At 43.9% G+C, this 20,760-nt stretch overlaps 1 protein-coding gene across 2 annotated transcripts in view; it reads right to left on the reverse strand.

Annotated features, from left to right (window-relative positions):
- rnf216 (ring finger protein 216) overlaps nt 1-20,760 on the reverse strand; it is a 42,226-nt gene that overhangs the window by 8,326 nt on the left and 13,140 nt on the right. The window contains exons 5-13 of one of the 2 annotated variants that reach the window (XM_048246363.1): nt 19,422-19,498; nt 19,196-19,295; nt 18,626-18,787; nt 14,693-14,807; nt 14,037-14,170; nt 13,675-13,725; nt 12,573-12,710; nt 10,861-11,009; nt 10,509-10,587 (exon numbers count right to left, since the gene is read on the reverse strand). In XM_048246363.1, coding sequence (XP_048102320.1) covers nt 10,509-10,587; nt 10,861-11,009; nt 12,573-12,710; nt 13,675-13,725; nt 14,037-14,170; nt 14,693-14,807; nt 18,626-18,787; nt 19,196-19,295; nt 19,422-19,498 — 1,005 coding nt within the window. The remainder of the gene's footprint in view (nt 1-10,508; nt 10,588-10,860; nt 11,010-12,572; nt 12,711-13,674; nt 13,726-14,036; nt 14,171-14,692; nt 14,808-18,625; nt 18,788-19,195; nt 19,296-19,421; nt 19,499-20,760) is intronic. The other variant, XM_048246364.1, reaches the window with a different exon arrangement.

The raw sequence follows: 20,760 nt of genomic DNA on the forward strand, positions 1-20,760 counted from the left end.
TTCACACCCCTTTAGTGCCGCTAAACTGGTGACACGGAGGAGGGCGAGTTTAACGCATCCAGAAATATACTCAGACCTCCAGAATAGCTGTGAGTGAGGAGGAGCTGATGGAGGGGCTAGGCTAGTATAGGCTACATGTTTAGCATGTGCAGCAGCTAATAGGGAGACCTGCTTTGTGTGTGAGCAGCTGCAACGTCATGCTGTCTTCTTAGTGCACTCAGACCCCTAGCCTTAACCTGCTTACTTAAACACCCTGGAGATGATCACACACACACACACAGTTTGACCCACTTTCCACAGAAACCCAGGAGACTACTGAAATACACACATATTGACTCACATGTCGACCCCTTTTACCAAGAAACCAGGGAGACGTCAAACAAACACACACTCACATATATGCACTGCTACTTTTACTGAGAGAGACACCTAGGAGACGACCCACACACAGACACACCCGGTCCACAGTCAGGAGGCTCTGCAATCCCAGAGCAGGAAGTTGCCTGGTAACAGGCCCCTGCTAAAAACTGCTAGCTTTAATATTTAATGAATGGGAATTAATATTTATGAGGCTGACATATGACAAGCGTTGTGCTGATGGGGCAGCATGAAGTCAGAAAGCCCTCTTCAGGTGATTAACACACAACAACAGCCCCTAAGGGGTCACCGCTGTCCAGGAAATGAACCAGTAACTTAAGCGCCATCCCTCTCACTCTCCCTACTCCACAGGCCGGCAAATGATGTGCGCTAGCGGCGTGGATTAACTTCACACTAAGCGCGCTAATTCTTCCAAACGAGCAGGAAACTGCCGAGATACAGAGCCAAAATGGCAGACTTAAAGCTGATAACGGCATCATTTATGATCTTAATCAGTTGTAAAACACTGAGCGATGAATGCTGAATGCGCCGTGCTCGCAGGACGAGACAATAGCCACAGAAGTAGGCTCAGGGCAGACGGGAGGGGCAGGGACTAGATCAGGGCGAGTGGCGCAGTGGCAGGATGGTGAACTATCGCCCCCTAGTGGGCCTGCTGAGCCCTGCAGTAGGGTAGGGCACCAGAGCACACACCCACTCATGCTTTACACACAAAGATAAGGCACAGGGAAGATACAAACATACTGCGGTATTATTGACACTGTGAGTGTTTCTGAGTGTCTGAGAGGGCACTAGAGCCTCGTTCTTCACTCATACCTAAAATGGGCGTGTTGGACTTGTTTGTGATTGTGCTCCGATCAGCGTACTTCTGCAGTGAGTTACTTCCTCATCAAGCATGTGACAAAGAGAGGCACAGAATGATCAAGCCAAACAACTTTATCTCAAATGTAATGCCGAACAGAACACAGTGGTTTTTGCTGATATCACACTTATATTACAGCCTGTAATCTACCAGGCAGACATATTAAGCAACATGATCTTCTCTGGTGATTTTGGGGAGAGGCTGATGGAAGGGGTAATAAGCTTGGGTTGGCATGTTTCTGGTGGGTGAAAGGAAGAACTCGACATGACACCACAAAGGACAAAGGAAGCCACAAATCTGTCAGCTGGCAAAATGTGACTAGAAGGACAAAGCAGGACACACATGTATACACGCACAAGGAAAAGCCAAACCTAGCAGCACCTTCACTTACACAGTGAAGCTAAAATGGACTCTCTGGTAAACATCTCACTGGACATCTCACTGAAGGAGCTTGAGGGGCGTGACACATTCACACTGCCACCACTTGCACAACACTTTCTTCCTGGGTGTCTGCAAGCTCCTCTCAAACCTGCCTCTGCCTCTGCCCTCACATGTTCACCTTCTCAATTGACATTTCAGCTTCCTCAAAGCAAACCTACGCTGTCTGGACTTACTGAGGTGTGGTGGGCCAGGGCCATGTTTACCAGGGTTATAGAGGATGCCCAGACACTGCGCTTAATAACCAAGTCCCAACATCCCACCATGATCCCTCATGGAAATGCTCTGTAGATGCCTCTAGCTGTAAAAAAAACCCTTGACTTTCATTCAAACACATTGCCTAGATTCAACAACCTTCCTCACAAACAAGCTGACAGAGCACTAGCGGAAGGTGAAAGGGCAAAACGAAATTTCAGAACCAAGAGTTCCTCTTCTGAGAAAACCCAAGCATCAGGCTGAGCAAGTGGAAAGTTCTAGCGGCTGGTAATTTTCCGAGCGCTTTTTTAGAGGAAGAGAGGAGTGAGTGAGGGAGTGAGCGGAGGGGATGGAACAGGGTGAGCCGTGAATCACTCGGCCTCTCAGAGGAAGTGTGCTGCAGCTGGCACCCGGGAGCACACCTCCCCGGCTACCCAGGCGGCAGCTTTAACGACGCAGCTCGCTCTCTCTCTGACCACGGAGGAAATAACTCACCACGTCTGTGTGCGTCTGTGTGTATGTGTGTGTGTGTGTGTGTGCGTATGTGGTTTGTGTGTGTGTCATTCACCATTTCAAGGTAATCGGCCCATATTTGGCAACTTGTGGCAGGCACACGAGAGATTAAAAAACAAGTTGCTGGGAAGAGAGAAGAGCGAGTGCAAGACAAAGAGAGAGAGAGAGAGAGAGAGAGAGAGAGACGGACAGAAACCATGCCCTTCTCAACAAAGGAGTGTTATTTCCGTCTAACATTCATGTCAGCAAAACAGATGTGCCTCTAGCTCTAGTGGTCCCTCACTCTACTCTTAAGAGTATGAGACCTTGCAGTAGCATAGCAATCCTCACAACACACACTCTTGCACATAAATATGCACATAAATGTGAATTAAAAATCTCTCATGCTGCATGAGAGGAAAAACAACGGAGCCACTCTGCCCCCGTTGCCCGTGTGTAACAGCTGCGTGTAAAACACATGTGGGGATGTATGGAGGCCCTCCACCCTGCACCTCTCCTCTCGTCCACTCTCCCGCCTCCACCCCAGCCACAGACGGAGAGCCCAGAGAGGGAGCCGGAGCGCGGGAAGCTGCAACTGGCCTTATAAGGGAGAAGGAGAACGGAGCGCCGCGTCTGATTGGAGGGCTGCTCTGCTCTGCTGCGCTGTGCTAGGCTGTGCTGGGTTGGGGCTGGGTTGGGTTGCGCCTCTCTGGAGTGCCTGAACTCTGCTCAGTGCAGCACTGGAGGAATGCAGAGGCTGAACCAGCCTCCGGGGAGACAGGGGGGCGGACTAGACAGACGCACCCACCGGGCTGGCTAGCGCTAACACGCAAACACAGGCAGATATGTACACACAGTGCCTCTGTGCATCAAAACGGACCAGAACCCTGCAAACATGAAGACGAGAAAGTGTGCCGAAAGAACAACAAAGGGGCGATGCCAGAACTCAGAAAGAAAAAGAAAAAAGAAGAAAAAAAGAGAAAAGGAAATAAAAGTTGGGCCGCCACATGCCACATGTGAGAGTCATTGACCTAAATGAGAACCATGCTTGCACACACGATCGCCCTGCATACAAATGGCATTCTTTGAAATGTGCATACTTCAGAAAATACAGAGCGAAAAAGGGGCGGGAGGGGGAGGGAGGGGACAAAAACTGGGTCAAACATGAACTGTACCACATTTCAAATCTGAAGGAACTGGGTCCGACCAATCACGGGAGAGAAACAGCCCAGGGGGTGGGGTTATTGGGTGCTGTGAGGCGGAAAAATTGTGTCAGTTATATAACTCTCATTCATGCCCACCAGAAGGAAGGAGAGGGGGATGGGGTGGGCTAGGGAAGGGAGAGAGAGAGAGAGAGAGAGAGAGAGAGAGAGAGAAAAAGAGAAAAAGAGAGAGAGAGAGACAGAGATCAGGTTACCCCTTTGGAACAACGCCTCTTGTGTTTGTCTAAGGATGGGGCGCCAGGAGGGATGACCCTCGTCCTTGATGACGAGGAGAAGGGGGCAGGAAAGACCCACCGCCCCTATATGCAGCAGCCCGTCTCCCACCCCTCCCCTGAAAAAACATGAAACACTTGTACCGAACAGAGCCTAAACCAACAGTACCGTTTTACGAGCTTTATAATTTGAGTTACCATTTCATTTTGAGAAACCATTTCTCTTTTCAAAAAATATTGGCCACCCACACTATTGAGGATGAAAGAGAATACAATATCTTTAAGTGTTTTTTTTTCATTACCTGAAGATAAGATATTAGCGATACTTTATCATATGCACGACAACTTCAAATCTATAACGACCTGTTTTTTGTTTTGGAGTTTGCACCCCATATAAATGGCTTACCATACACCAGATAATTAACACACATCCTTGAACAACCTCTGCAAAAGTCTTACCAGGACTTTGTTGTTAACATTTTTGGTTTGTTTAACTGTGTCATAGTTTACACTTTAATCATGTTTTTCCATCAACATTGTTAGGATAGGTCATTCCATCTGATGGAAGAAATGTGCAGAATCACTGCCTTGGTATGAACCTTCATACTCACGAGACACACACACGACACATACATACAGGGGGCACACACACACACACACACACACATATGGGGCACATATGGGCATCGAGCACCAGAGGGCAGTGGGATGATGGCACAGCAGGGGCACCGACTGACAAGATTCAGTGTGGCAAAGAAGATCTCACCAAACAGTGCCCAAACGGTCGCCCAGTGCCCGTCCAACGCTGGCAGGCTCAGCCACTGACCCCTTGGCCTCCTCAGCGATGACCAGCGCTGTGGACCGGTGTGTGGTGCGGCTATTCCTGGAGTACCAGTGCCCGCTGGCTCCCCTCCTCAAATCCACAGCATAATGTGTGAAAGCAGCGGTCTAGCTGTGACTAGGGGTGTGTGTGTCTGTGTGTGTGTGTGTGTGTGTGTCTGAATAATTCATGTTAGCGTCATGTGGTTGAAGCCCTGGTTGAGTCACTCTGGCGAGGAGGTCAATGCTTCAGCAGCCAACCGGGTCCTCTCTCTCTGTCTCTCTGAGGTCCAGGCCTGACTGACCACTACACTGCACATCTATCTGTCTGTCTGTCTGTCTGTCTGTCCTCTCTCATTCCCTCTCTCTCTCTTTCCCTTCATCCACTGCTGCTGCTGAACGCAATAGAGTGGAGAGCCAGATACAGAGATAGTGTAATGGAGTGGGAGAGGGGGAAGAAGGAAAAGAGCAAAAAGAAAAAAGTTTTAAAAAAGGGGCAGAATGAGGATGTGAAAGTAGGTCAGGTTATGAAATCACGCCACGAGTGCACACAGAGACCCCCACACCCTCCTCTCTCTCTCCCCCTCTCCATCCTGTCCTGTGACACAGAAAAAACAAGGAAGAGAGCCGGAGAAGAAACGACAACACAGAGGAGGAGAGGCCAGCGCGACTCACAAACAGATAAGACCGCTGCTGCATGAGTGCCACTGGCAGAGATTGAGGAGAGTGCCCATTGGCAAACATTTCCTCTTGACCTTGAACAAGGGAAGAGGAGAGGATGAGGAAGAGGAGAGAGAGAGAGATAGAGATAGAGAGAGGGAGAGAGAGACAGGCAGACAGATAAGAGAGGCAGAGAGAGAGAGAGAGAGAGAGAGAGAGAGAGAGAGAGAGAGAGAGAGAGAGAGAGAGCCCTTCAGCACACATTTCCTCTTGACCCTCCTGAGCAACAAGGGAAGAGGAGAGGATGAGGAGAGAGAGAGACAGACAAGACAGGCAGAGAGAGAGAGAGCCCTTCAGCGCACATTTCCTCTTGACCCTCATGAGCAACAAAAGAGAGGGGAAAGAGAGAGAGAGAGAGAGAGCGAGATAGAGACAGAGAGAGGAAGAGGGAGAGAGACAGAGAGGGAAGGAGGTGGCCTGTAATAAACAGCAGCTGTGCAAAAGGGTGGGCCTGTGAAGGGGGCCAGCATGGAGCACTGCTGACCCCAAGTGGACAGAGACCTGCTACTGCATTTGAACATGAGAAGGGCAGTTACAGTGCATTCTTCACACACCTGCTCCAGCTCATTCTCAAGGGCAGTCACTTGCATTTCACTTCTTCACACTGAATTCCAATCACTTCACATCACATTTATCTGACACTTGAGCTAGACGAGTATTTACACATAACATACTGAACAGTCTCAGTCAGTATATCTGATCATGATTAGTATTGTTATTTGACACTGTTTTTCTTTAAGAGAAATGTAGTATGTGTTGTTTCACTGCTTGATAATCACTATTAAACCTTCTAATACTGCATTCTCAAACAGAAGGCGAGATACAGATTTCATGTCTGGATTTCTAATCCACATGTCACCGTGACCCAGCCGATACCAAAGATCAGATTTGTGCCCGAGTTTTTTTTTTTTTTTTTTTAAATCTTTGTTATTCCACAGTCTGAGACCACACGGTCAACAAAACAGACCAGACCAGACAGACAATCCCTCGAGTGTACCCAGTGCTGCTGACGCATACAACATAAACTGTGCTCGTGTGTCCTCCACCTGTTTACAAGCCTGCTATCTCATTCCCATGACACGCTGTTTATCATCCCTGAGTGAGGAGGAGGAGGAGAAGGAGGAGGAGGAGATGGGAAGGGAAGGGAAACTTGGCGAATACGGCGAGGGAATCTAATAAAGGCCAGGTGATTGCTCCCCGTGTCAGCTGCGCCGACCTGGCTGCCTGTCCATTGCAGCTCAGTTTCATCAGGACGAACCAACCTGGCTGCTGATTTCCATCGCTCAGTGTTTGGGGGTGGGGGCTGTTGTTGGTGGGAACAGCAGAGTTTACCTAGTCTCCACATTACCGAGAGAGAGAGAGAGAGAGAAAGAAAGAAAGAAAGAGAGAGAAAGAAAGAAAGAAAGAAAGAAAGAAAGAAAGAAAGAAAGAAAGAAAGAGAGAGAGAAAAAGAAAGAGAAAGAGAGAGAGAGAGAGAGAGAGACAGACAGACAGACACAGACGCACACAGACACCACCTCTGCAGTATATGCGGATCTTTGTCAAACGGAGGTCCGACCCTTCGGGTGATTCAGATATGATGCCAACATGCGGACATTATGTGTGAACGACACTGACGCACATGAACAGAATCTCCACATGTTCTTGGCTTCGTTCAGACACAAGCTCATTTACATAATGTCCGTCGGAGATACTAGGAGGGGAGTAGTGTAAGAGCTGTTCGGAAAGTTCAGAATTCCAAATAGCCGGTTATGTTGTTCAGATATACGGCCCAACTGCTTGACATTGGCAGAACATGCAGACTTAAACCTAGGTCTGAAAGCAGCTCAGACAGAGAGACAGACTGAGACAGAGACAGAGATAAAACCATTGCTTTACTTTCTCAGAAGCTTACACCAATACCACACATATATTAGTGGTATAAGATATTAAAGGGGAGATAAGATATTTTAGTGGTATAAGATATTAGAGGGGAGAAAAAAGAAGTGTTTAAGCCCAGAGAGCTATAGGAACATGATGTGTGATGACAGCTTTAGCATTATTTTGAAACAGAATGGCTAGAAAATGAGATGCTGGTTGTTCAGACTACAGGGATGAATCCAGCGTCTCTCATTTGCTTCAACAATGCTCTTTACTGGAATAATGACTGAAAGCTGCAACAACCAAAAGAAATATCCAACAACAGGAAAGAGACACAAAGTCAGACAGAAAAAGAGAGACAGCAATGGAATCAGTGAGGCGGGTGGGGGGCGAGTACTTATTTCTCTCCAGAGCCCCTCATCTTTCTCTCTCTCACACACACACACACACACACACACACACACAGCATAGGCCCTGTCCTCCTCCACATAAAGAGTCCTCTGTTCCTAATCAATTCAATTAAAGGGTAACTTCCCAGCTGGGCTCAAACATCCCGCTCTTATTAAAATGTCTGAGTAAGCAGAGCAGAGCAGAGGTGAGGGGAAAAGAGAGGAAAGAAAAACTTAGAGGGAGATAGAAGAGAAGAGAGGAATACAAGAGGTGAGAGAGAGAGAGAGAAGAGGAGAGAAAAGGATAGAAGGGAGAGAGAGACAGAGAGAGAGAGAGAGTGCAGTGGGGTTCTAAAACGAGAGAGGAGAGGCCCCGTTTAGAGCAGATGGACTTGTCCTGGCGTTGACATCCATAGCGTGCCGAGCACACAGCATAAAGCTGATTCAGCCTGACAGAAATGTAGGCACCACTGTTCTCTAATTGTGCACTACGAGCCCGAGGAGAAAATAGGCCTCAAATGAATCGATGGGCTCCGGAATAGGAGCCTTTTCCCTCCTCTTTGTCCCGTAACAGAATTGCACAGCAGTGGGTGTGTGTGTGTGTAGGGGTACTGGTTTTCATTTTTTCCCCCATGCCTAATTGATCACAAACCTGCTCAAATGAGTTCAGGAAGTGATTAGAGTTGAGATGCATGCAGGCCTTGTTCTTTGTGACTGCAGACGGTGGAGAAGCATGGGAGCCAAGACAAGAACAGCCAGAGCAGCAGCACCAGCAGCAGCAGCAGAGGCATTCGCCCAGTCCGTCCTCGGCATGATAATTAGAGGGAAAGTGCCCTCAGTCACACCTAGCAGCGTTGCTTCAGGTGTTTGTGTGTCTGTTGGTGTGTGTGTGTGTATGTGAGAGCATAATAATGTGTGTCAATATGGGCCTTTTAGTTGCCTTGATTACAAAAAAAACCCCTGCAAGCCACACAGCTACACCACACAGCTCCAAAGACACTTAGCGTTTGTGCTCTCACTGCAGCTTTTCCCTGTCCAAGCAGTCAAGTTTTCACCAGAGCGGCTGCATATTTGTCCAGGCCGCACCAGTCCAGCCTCCTACTGCACAGGGGCGCGTTTCCCAAAACCATAGTTGCTAACTAAGTTAAAGAAGCACTATGCTACAATTTTAGCAAAAATTGCACCTTAATTATGCAGGTTGAGAGTCGTTCTGATGGTTCTACAACACTGTCTGGGTCGTTTGGTGGGTGCTTTGTCTCCCCCTATCGCTTCCCCGCGGAAAAAACGAATATGCAACTTTCTGGACCCGGTCCGGGTAAATCCGGATGTAATTCATCGGAAGTATCCAATCGCGCCTCGAAAATGTAGTCAGATTGTAATTTCGAAGAAGACTGCAAAACGGACGCTGACTTGACTTTGTTGCTGTTGAAATTGTAAGTAGCCTACCCTTGGGTGAACTTAGTCTTTGTAATGTGGTTTGATAGTCTCTTGAACAATGTGTTTGCTCGACCGTTTTATTCTGAGCCCTGTATGTGTTTAGCTTGGTTTCTTGATGGCTAGCTTGCTAGCTAGTGGGGGGTTAGCGTAGCAGTCACTTGCTACCGAAGCTGCAGGGGGAGAAGTGTAGTTAAAAATGCGAGCCCAAATCCGGCGAAAATCCAGAAACAGCGAAGGAATAACCAGACCTGCATAGTGCTTCTTTAACCAAGTTGCAACTACCGATTTGGGAAACACACTCCAGGCTATTAGAAAGTAGTAGGTATTTGCAGTCAGCCTGAGCTCCCACACGGCTAAATCAATCATACACTTTCTACTTAGAACACCCCCATTATGGTGATACCTAGCAAGGGCCGAGGGAATTTCAGGTTGATCCTTACCGCCCGGGGATGGTGGAAGTACTGACCCTGATTACTGTGAGGGGAAGGAAATATGTCCTTGTCGTTCAGTTGCCCCCCCTTCCTTCAGCTCTGGATGTAATAAATAAGATAAGGCCTCTGAGTCAGGGCTTTACTGGAAGAGATAGCACCTGACAGACGGAGAGGAGAGGGGAGGAGAGGAGGCGAGGCCAGCCACCCACTGCATTCCTGGCTGATTGGGGGCGAGGGCCATTCTGGGGCAGTTACGATACCCCTCAGCAAGCTCAATCATCCGGCTGAATATGAACAGACACACACACACACACACACACACACACACACACACACACACACACACACACACACACACACACACACACACACACACACACACACACACACACACACACACACACACACACACACACACACAGGCACATTCCTGAGACTTTTAGAAAAGCCCATCCAAATATCAGTGTAACCCCCCTTGGGGTGATGTTCTGGTTCCTCTCAGCAACACGACATTTCTTATGCCACCATAATGCAAGGAGTTTCTCCACTGATGACCAACTGCTGTGAGCTCACCAGTGAGACTGGGGTAGAGGCGCCACGTAGGCCCTTGACAATATCAAGTCATCACTCTGCTATTTCACTGTCAAACTCCAAAAGCTTGTCAGCAGAATCCAAATTTAGAACCTGATTAAAGTCATAATCACAAGGCTAACCTCCTCCACTGTTCACCTTGCCACTAGCCAAATGTGTTGCACAAGATCTAGACTTGATGGATGGTGTATGTCCCTGACTTCTCTCCAACAATCAGCCTAAACACAAACCACTATCAGACAGGCTCATGGTCATCATCACAACCGTTTCTCTTCTTTTTTTTTGATGGGTGGGGCTTTTGTTAATCAGCTTTTTAGCTCTGGTTTTACAGTCTCACTGTACCCCCTAGTGGCCACTAGAGGAATTGCAGTTCAGGCCTGGGCCTGGTGCCAGTTAGCTTGATCACGCTTGATTGCACTTTGACTGTCCCAGCGCACACAGGCAGCTGTGTGGGTCATGCTCACCTTTCTGCAGCGGGGATTCGGACAGCTGAAGAGTGAGATGGCCTTGTCCAGTAGCGCGGGGAAGTTACAGAAAGGACATCTGCAAAAGACAGGAGCCAATTAAAATTGATGACCACAATCATGTCAGTCTGTCAGTGTCAGCCAAGAATATACTGGGCACGTCGCAACAAATTTCAATAAACCTATAAAAACAGAAAATACAACTTGTCATAAAGACAGAAATATACTCCTCGACTCAGTCAAGTTGGTTTCAGATGGATAAAAAGGTGAGTGGACAAATGTTGCCACAAGTGTGTGCAACAGTCTAGTATTGAAACAAGAAGTAGGAGGATGGAATGGGCAGTTCAACTACCTGACCAGCTCATCACCGCAAGTCGCCGCCACCGCCTCCTCAGCCTGCCGCTCGTAGTACTTGAGCAGAACGTTCTCTGGTAGAACCTTCTCTAGCTCACTCGCAGCAAAGGAACATGTGCAGTTTCCGTCCATACAGCTGAGCTCCGACTGAAAGGGAGACAGACAGGGAAACAGTCAGACTGATTTCACTAATCAGCTGATCTTCCTGGCTGAGGAGTTGTGCTAATTAGAATCAGTGATTTAGTGAATGGTTGGAAGAAATAGGGTTTTTACTTTCAGAAGCCAGACTTTTACATCCCTGGTAGCTGGTAGGAAGTGGTTATGGTAATGGTATTTTTACAATGCCTGATCACAAAATTAGGTGAAGCTTACAGGCAGAGGTGGACAGTAACTACAAGTTCATTAATATTTTTGGAAACTTGTGACTTTTACTCATTTGAAAGACAAATATTGTACTTTTGACGCCACTACATTTGATATCTGAGCATGAAGTACTCGTTACTTCTAACCACATTTGATTCTTTAAATGCAATAATGCTATAGACCATCTTGAAGTTCATTTTTTCAATAGTTCAATTCTATTAGTTATGGCTACATCACTGCCCAACAACGCCCTTTTGTGCCGTGAGAGAAAAATCTTGAGAGACAATGCAGTTTACAACCTCTTCAAAAGAGACTATATCCAATTGTATTTATTTGTTTAACTTGTATGTATGTAGGTATTTATGTGTGTGTGTGTGTGTGTATATATATATATATATATATATATATATATATATATATATATATATATATATATATATATATATATATATATATATATATATATATATATATACACACACACACACACACATAAATATATATATATATATATATATTATTAATTGCTGCTGTAACACCATACTTTCCCTTTGGGGATGAATAAAGTAATCAATCTATCTATCTATCTATCCATCTTTAGCTTACATTATTAAACAAAATAATCTACTCATAATTGAGTTATCTGGTTTTGTATTCGGCAGTGAAAATGTTTTAGATTTGTACAGAAAATGAATAATGATTTAAATTATATTATTGCATCCATTTGAACAGTTTAAAGTTATGAAAATAGGTAAAATGTTTTTTGTTGGATGTAAGGAACTAAAGCTCTCTTCAAGTTATATGACCAACCAAAGGATGTACACCCTATTAATAACCAAATAAACTTTATATTAAAAAGAAAAAATACTTGTACTTCTGAATACTTAAGTATTTTTAAAAGCAAGTACTTCTGTACTTCAACTTAAGTAAAAATCTGACTTAGCAACTTTGTATTGGAGTAATATTTGACATGTGTATCTATACCTTCACTTAAGTAAAGGAATTGTGTACTTTGTCCACCTCTGCTTACAGGTAGGTAAGGGGAGGAATCATACAGCAACCCAGTTGACCATATATAAAGGGATGGAGTTTATTCTTTTAATATTGGTGGAATTTTTGTTCCTCTAAAGAAGACCAGTTGAAAACCTGGAAGTTCAACTACTTGTACTACCGTAAACACACAAAGGATCTCAGTTTACACAGATAAAAAGATTTACAAAAAACTGAGATAGTTTGGTTTTTTGGTTAGATGGTTTTACAAAGAGGTTTGGTGTGAGCATCATCTGTGCAATACAGAAAAGGAATTATGCAACCATGGAGGCACAGTTGATCAAATTTAGCACTCACCCTCCCTGATCCAAACACTGCCTCCTGGGCGTACTTCACCAGGCACTCTTTGCAGAAGAGATGGCCGTCAGTGCACTGTGTCATTTCCTCGAAGGCAAACTCCCCGCAGCAACAGCCGCACTCGATTAGCTGCCCATCCTGCAAGCACATACAACCATGGGCAACAGTATCAACATACACCCCAGGAGCAGGACTACGAGATAGGACTTTAAATCCATATCACTATTAGTTAAAAACAGTATCAACATACACCCCAGAAGCAGGACTACGAGATGGGACTTTAAATCCATATCACTATTATTTAAAAAAAAAAAAAAACAGGTGTTTTTTTTTTTTTGAGGATCCGACTGCTACAGCTATGGGACGAGACTTGATTAAGAATCAAGTCTATAAAAGCTACATAATGCATTCCTTTAGAAATGTTATAAGCCATGTTTGTCTCTGAAGCAATGCTGGGTTCCTCATAAAACTTGTCTAAACGTGTTACATTTAAGATTACGTTACCTTATGGTTCTGAATTAGCTCCCATGCTGTCTGTGATCATTTGACAATGAATGTCAATGAATAAGGTGTCTGAAGAACATATCTACCTAGTCCACAGACTGCAGGGTAAAATATACAGAACACTGATTTATACTTTCTCAGTCTTCTAAAACCATTCACATATGGGATTGGTATTTTCATGAATCCATTGTTTTAATGAGTGGTTTAGTTCTGATGAACTCTCCTGTGGATTCATTCATCCTCATTAGCTACTAGCACACAGACACAGGCCATTCATCACTGGACTAAACAACTCTTATCCTCTGTGGACACTGGCATTATTGGCCTAAGCAGTCAGGATACAGAGGTAAACATTTTTCACCTTCCCAGAATTGTTACGCCCTACAATACTTTTACTGGTTCGGATGGCTGGTTGCTATGCTTGTTGACGTTTTTCACGTTGTCAATGTGACATGTGTGCGTGTGTGTGGGCCAATCAGGCAACTAAGGCTCCAAGGCTGGTGACAGGTTAGGACAGAGGAAAAGTGATCTGATTTACACTGACTGGCACCTCAGGAAATCCACAGAGCCGTCCATCTGGGCTCAAAAGAACACATACCTTTATATACTGCTCTTCATTCACTTGCAAAGCCAGTAAGAAATCTTCGTGCTGAGAGGGGAGAGAACAAACAATGACTTCTCTTGGCTAAGCGTCCAGACAGCAAATAAGTCAAAAACATCTTGTGCAACATGTTTTCTATTTTCCTGAGGACAAATACCAGACATACTTAAAATCTACTTGGTCGTGGTTCAGGTCAAATCCATCTCGTCTTGACATACAAGACATTAATGGTCCACAATGTGATAAATCAACTTAATGAATCACAGGCACTCTTTAAAAGTACTGAGAGCTGAGACGCTGAAGAGAAAACAACAGAGGCGCTAATAGACTAATTGCTAGGCGTCCACGAGGTCCCTCACCTCGGCCATCTCCTTGGCTTTCTGCTGGTAGGCCTCCAGCTCTCTCGTCAGAGAGGTTTCCAGGCTCCCCGGCTGGCTCCAGCTTTTGCGCTTTTTCTCCAGAAAGTACATGCGCCTCTCGAGCTTCAAGGCACCTGCGAACGCATTGGGAAATGTGTAGGGGGTCAGTTTTATGATAGTGTTTACATGCATACTCCAGTTATGAGGCACATATTTATCACAGTCGGGTTATGGTGTCTACATGAACATGAACACAGAGAAGAGCTGTTATACATATGTCTGTATGCATGATAAATACTTGTATCCTGGTATTTATTACATTCTATAGCAGTCAGAATCTGGGATGAGGTGTGCACATGAGTAGTCCAGCTGGTATAACTGGAAAGCTAAAAAAAAACAGAGCTTAGAGCTCATCCTGGTTTCTGGATCCGATGTTTACATGTGCAAACACAAAAACGGGGTACTTCAAGCACCCAATTGTAACTTGGGATACTCAAGTCTATGTTAATGAAATGTAATGTCTTTCACCCAGCTCTAAATAACCACAAAATGTGTCAAGCCATTAGGGGAAAACACAGAATGACGCCAGGACTACTTCATGCAAAGTATTCTCGGCACAGTGTGTGGGGAAGAGGAGAAATGCAGTGTGCGGTCACCCTGCTCGAACTTGAAATCCATGAAGAGGCGCTCGTTTGTTTCTCTCCGTCTCTTTCTGGCCTGTGCGAGGTCCGTGGAATTTTCCTGCCATTTCTTGAGGGCATCAAATAAGGCCTTGAACGGAAAAGTTAAAGATTTGTAAGATGCACTTCTTTACATGTTTTTTGAGACCAACTCTACTGCAACTACTGCAAAGAAAAATTACACATCATGGCTTCCAAGAACTGGAATTCTCAAGGCAAAATTATACTCCCAACAAATATACTGCTCTGAACGCTCTAGATTTTACTATGAACTCACTGGAATGAACTAATCATTATGCGAACACAGTCAACGATTCTAACGCCTAATAATCACAAGTTTTAAAAGCTAGCACAAATGCCACGTCCATTCCATGCAAAGTGCCACTGACCAAAGAGGGTACATAAAGCAATAACAAAAATGCTTGCAAGACACGCCCTGCACTTATCAGGACCATAGCAGTCAACCCCAGTTCATGTAGCTTGCCTTGGCTAGTAAAGTATGACTTGGCTAAGCCTTGGCTTCAGCTCTTAGGAAGTGCAAGTGGTTAAAAAAAATGTGTATATGTGAATCTTAAGGGCTTAAGTGCTTGAGCAACAGGAACTATATATGAGCAGTGAAAGCTGCTGCTCTTTTATGATTAATACTGCATATGCAGTACAAACTGCAGTTTTTTTTTTTTTTAAATAATAAACACCAGAACTGATACATGCCTGTAGCAACATGTGATGCAATGTCTGAGATTTGTGAAGGTATACTTAAAGTATCCCAAAATAACAATTTGGAAGTGCTCGCAATGTCTTGCCTCAAACATAAACCGAATAAGAAACTAGAAACTGTGTGTGTGTGTGTATGCGTTCATGAAATTTGGTGCACATCTAAAGAATGTAATAGCAATGCCACATGTCAAATTCTGTTAACTCTGAACCTTCACATCACAAGATCCTGGCACAAAATTGTTTTTATTGCTAAATTCTGATAGGCCGTTGGCAGCCATTTTGTTGAGTGAGCCAAATGAAATTTGAAGACGTGAGCAAATGTGGCCAAGTAAGTAAGTATAAGTATACCAAGTATAAGTAAGTATAAGTAACGGCTCATACACACAGTTGCGTGCGTTGCAGTGCTGGAGACTCATTCCGTTCACTTTACATGGGCTTGCGTCATCTGTTGCCGAACTGAATTGTGGGTCCTTTGCATTGCGTTGCTCCCATCGCTCGCGTTGAGAAGTTCAGCTGTTGCTGCACCGACGGACGGCACCAGCCAATCAAAATTATAAACAAGCCCACAACAGATGGCACCAGCCAATCAAATTACGGTTATACCTTGAGTCATTTGCATAGCTACCGTCAGGAACACCCATTTGCATGCGGAACGCAACTGTGTGCAGGAGCCGTAAGTGTAAGTATAATTATCATGAGATACAGAAATGCATTAATTACAGCATCCCCTATGGACAGAAATTCACAAAACCTGGCGTGCATGCAGAGGTTGTTGTAGTGATCCTACGTGACAAATTGTGTGTGCTTCGTATCTTTTTGTCACAAGATATTGGCAATTGAAGGGCCGAATTTTTGCATTTACTTCTTTCACTAGGTGACACTAGACCTAAAATGAGCAGCTATGGCAGGGTTGATGTACCTCCTTGAGACCAACATACCACAAAAATTCTTGGGCGCAAACAGTTGGTGAGTTATTCTGCAAAAGCTTTCATTCCCCCCCAGCACTGAGTCGGAAAAAAAAAAACTTTGACAAAACCTCTATGACTGCGCTGCGCTAGCGGCAGTCATAAATACTATGGGGCACAAGGGAATGGAATCACTTAGCTGTACTAGATGATCATTTTGGAAATTACTTGCTAAAATATGAAGACTACAGAATAATGTAGATCTGATGATAATGTCATCTGTGGTGTTTAACTGATCCCTTAATACACATCCGTCAAGTTACAATGGAACACTATTTGGCAGTATCAAAAAAGAAGTTGTTAACATTCAACATTGGGTGTAGGCCGATGTCCAATTGGAGGATTGGACTCTGAAAAGAACCCTATCAATAACTGACTGCAAACATGGCATCCATTAACAGATACTTTATCATAGCATAGCATTTCACTGCCTTCACAAACTCCATCATACAACCCCAAAACAGAAAAAGTTGGGATGTTATGTAAAATGCAAATAAAAACAGAATGTGATAATATACAAATCTTGTAAACCCATATTTAGCAGTAAGAAAGACACAGACAACATATCGAATGTTGAAAATGGAAAATTTGGACTATTTCATGGAAAATATATGTTAATTTTGAATTTGATGCCAGCAACATGTTTCAGAAAAAGTTGGGACGGGAGCATGTTTACCACTGTACTGCTTCACCTCTTCATTTCATCAACAAAATTCTGTAAATGTTTAGGAACTGAGGAGACTATTTGCTAGAATTTTGAGAATGAAATGTTGTCCCATTACTCCCCAATAAAGGTTTTCAGTAGCTCAACAGTATGGGGTATTCTTAGTTATGTTTTTCATTCCATAATGTACCTAATTTGACAAATCTGGACTGCAAACAGGCCATTTTAGCACATGGACTCTTCCCCTATGGATAAATACTATTTAAATATGTGCAGAATTCATTTTGCCATTGTTTTTCTGAAATATTCAAGGTCTTCCCTGGAATAGATATTGCCTGGATGGCAGTATATGTTGCTCAAAACCTGTATACATCTTTTAGAATTGATTGTGCTTTGCCAAATGTGCAAGATGCCCATGCTGTAGGCACTAATGCTCCTCCACACCGTTATAGATGTTGGGTTTGGAATTGAGCACTAAAACAAGTTGGATAGGTTGGATACTTGGATAGGCCCTCTCCTCTTTAGCCCAGATGAGTCCATGATTTCCAAAAAGAATGGCACATTTTGATTGGTCTAACCACAGGACCCTCTTTCATGTTACCTCAGTCCATTTTAAACAAGCTCAGGCCCAGATAAGACGGTGGTATTTTCTGTATCGTGTCTCAAAATTGCGTCTCAATACAATTTGGGCTGTTACAATTTTGGCTGTAATTTTTTAATTGATTATCAAACTGTGCACATAGACAATGTTTATCGGAGGTTGTCCTGAGCCCATACAATGACAGGTGTGGAAACAGGTGTTGATGCAGTGCCATCTGAGGTCCAAAAGACCACGGCCATCCAATTTGTTTTTCAGCCCTTTCCCTTGTTTGCAAAGATTTCTCTGGATTCTCTGAATGTTTTAATAATAGTATGTCCTGTAGATGATGAACCCCCAAATACTTCACAATTTAATCTTAAGAAGCATTAAAATGACATTGTTTCATCATTTGTGCACACAGATTTACACAGAGTGATGAATACCCCTACATCTTTACTTTTAAGAGATCCTGCCTCTCTGGGATGCTCTTTTTCATACCCAATCATGTTGCCAGTTGCCCTAATTAGTTGTGAAACATTCCTCCTTGTGTTTTCTTTATCATTACAAACCTTTTCCAGCATTTTGTTATCCCTGTCCCAACTTTTTTTTAAAAACATGTTGCTGGTATCAAATTCAAAACTAACATATATTTTCCATAAAATAGTCAAATTTGTCATTTTCAACATTTGATATGTTGTCTGTGTCCTTTTTGCAAGTAAATATGAGTTTAAGACATTTGCAGATTATTACATTCTGTTTTTATTCACGTTTTACACAACGTCCTAACTTTTTCTGTTTTGGGGTTGTAGTAAAAGCTCTCTATATCGATTCTGGTGGATAAACGATTTCACTATTGTGTTTTCATCATTTTTTTTATTTCCCTTACTTTTCTATGTGTAGTATAAGCTACTGGATGCCTACAGTACATGTCCCTCCAGATCAATAGAGTATCTATCCATCTATCTATCTGTCTGGCTTAATACCTTGCGGGTGATTGCATAGTGTCCTTTGAGGGAGTTCAGGGTCCACCTGATGTCCTGGCAGCTGAGCATTCGGAAGTCCCTCATCAACATATCTGAGGCCTGAATCACGATTGAAGGACTGACTTGCTTCAGCTTGGAGAAATCAAAGTAGTTCTCACTTTCCTGTAAAGCAGACCACAAACCATAATGAAACCAAAACTGCTTGAGCGACAACCATGTACTGATTCAACAAAGTCAACAAGTACCAACTGTGATGAAAGGTCCCGACTGTGGCTGCCAGTACAAGTAGAAATAGTTTTAGTTTATCACCATATAAGCATCTATGGCTGTATAATTGTAAAAAATCATTATATAGATAAAACAAATAATTCAATAAGATTCTTTAAATCTACATTTGATAAAAAATTCCACAACTTTATGTGGTGGCATCTTATTAAAACGTTTTCCAGAGTCTATATCTGCCAGACTCGTTCCTCTTTACAAAAGCCATTTTGTTCCCTCGGCCCCTCCCTAATCTAACTTAATGGGGATTGAGTTTGTCTGAAAGCCAAATCTTGCTGTGTCACAAACCTGTGTCTCTTCACTTGGTTCCAAAAGACTACTTGAGTGCGCCAGGACAGCATTTTCTTTCCTAGGGTAATCAGGATTTTCCAACAACAAATTGCATATGCTACAAAAAAAAAATAGAAGACACAAGACAAGGCAAAAAGTCAGCCGTTCTCTTTATCAGCCTTCATAAATGTGGGTTTTACTTTTTTATGTTTCTTATTTTTTATATTTAAGTTCTTATGCTTACGTATTGGGATCTTTAACATCGTTTCTTTCAATCAAGTCAGTTAAATAGGCTTCCTCCACATCGGGGAAAAGGTCCACCTGCGTGCACATGTGCAAAGACACAAAGAGGAGACTGAGATGAAGATTGAAGCCCAAAACAAAACAAACAGACTATGAAACAAGCAACCAAGCCAATGATGGGACCAGGGCTGGGCAGTTAAAGGTAAGTCCTTGATCCCGGCAAGGGTTGGTATCCGAGCTCAAAAGCCAATGAAATTCCACCCCTTCCCTTCTATGCTTCTGAAGCAATGTGGCTAATGGCTGAAATCGTGTATGTATGGCTCAGGACAAGAAGGCTGCAATGAGCACACACACTGGACTATCAGCCAGAGGAATGCCGGGAGCATTTGACAGGAGATTCTGAGAAAACGTTTGATGCATTATAATGACGGACTGTGTTTTTTGCAGAAGCAAACACACCCCCAGAAGCTTTTTCCCTTGGTCAAACATTGGATGAGTTAGCGCTATCAGTCTATGTATCAGCCCAATGGCTTAGCGTTGGCGCTAATGGAACCAAATGTGTAACTTGTAAATTACCCCACTAATAATGCCCGACATGTTACCAAACTTCTACAGTAGTACAAATAGGTTCTGTATTCATAAACGAGGCATTGGAAAGTTTGTGTTAACACCAGCATACGCTGACCGGTCACAGTTTTAACAGTCTGTTTCAGATAGATCTTATACCACATGCAATTCTGGCCTTTCGAGTTCCAAATCTGTTGATACTTCGTGATACTGCGCCTACCGGCACGCTAATCTGCGGTCAATAGCGACAAATAAGCATACTGGTGTTATTTGATTGATCAGACAAAATTCATAAACGCGTTGGTACCGTGCTAGCCGATACGATCGTTTGAGTTAACGCAGTCATCTTCAGTAATGGAAGATCAACGTTGAATCGCCTACTATAATACGCGGGCATCAGACGCCTTTGTTTGTGAGGGGAATGATTACGCTGTAGTTGCAGTTCCGCAGTTAAAGACGCGTGCGTGAAGTATCCAACACGACACTTCATTTCATTACAGCATGCTTTAGCAAAACACCTGGTTACGTAGGTCCTGTTTAGCGCGGTTACTATTCGCGCTTCTGACTCTCCAGGGAGCCGCGCGAATATTACAATTTTTCGCCATACGATTGTCCGCTGATATTGTAAGGCTTAGTTATTGGTTTCAAAGGAGTATTTATTTGTCGCCAGCATAAAGCTCATTGACACTCTTATGCGCAACACAGCTATCTTACCTGCTTAGAAGCTGGCCTTCTATTAGATCAGTTTGTTAGTCGCTGGTCTCCGATGCATT

Source organism: Alosa alosa, chromosome 6 (assembly GCF_017589495.1).
Source record: "Alosa alosa isolate M-15738 ecotype Scorff River chromosome 6, AALO_Geno_1.1, whole genome shotgun sequence".
NCBI lineage: Eukaryota > Metazoa > Chordata > Actinopteri > Clupeiformes > Clupeidae > Alosa > Alosa alosa.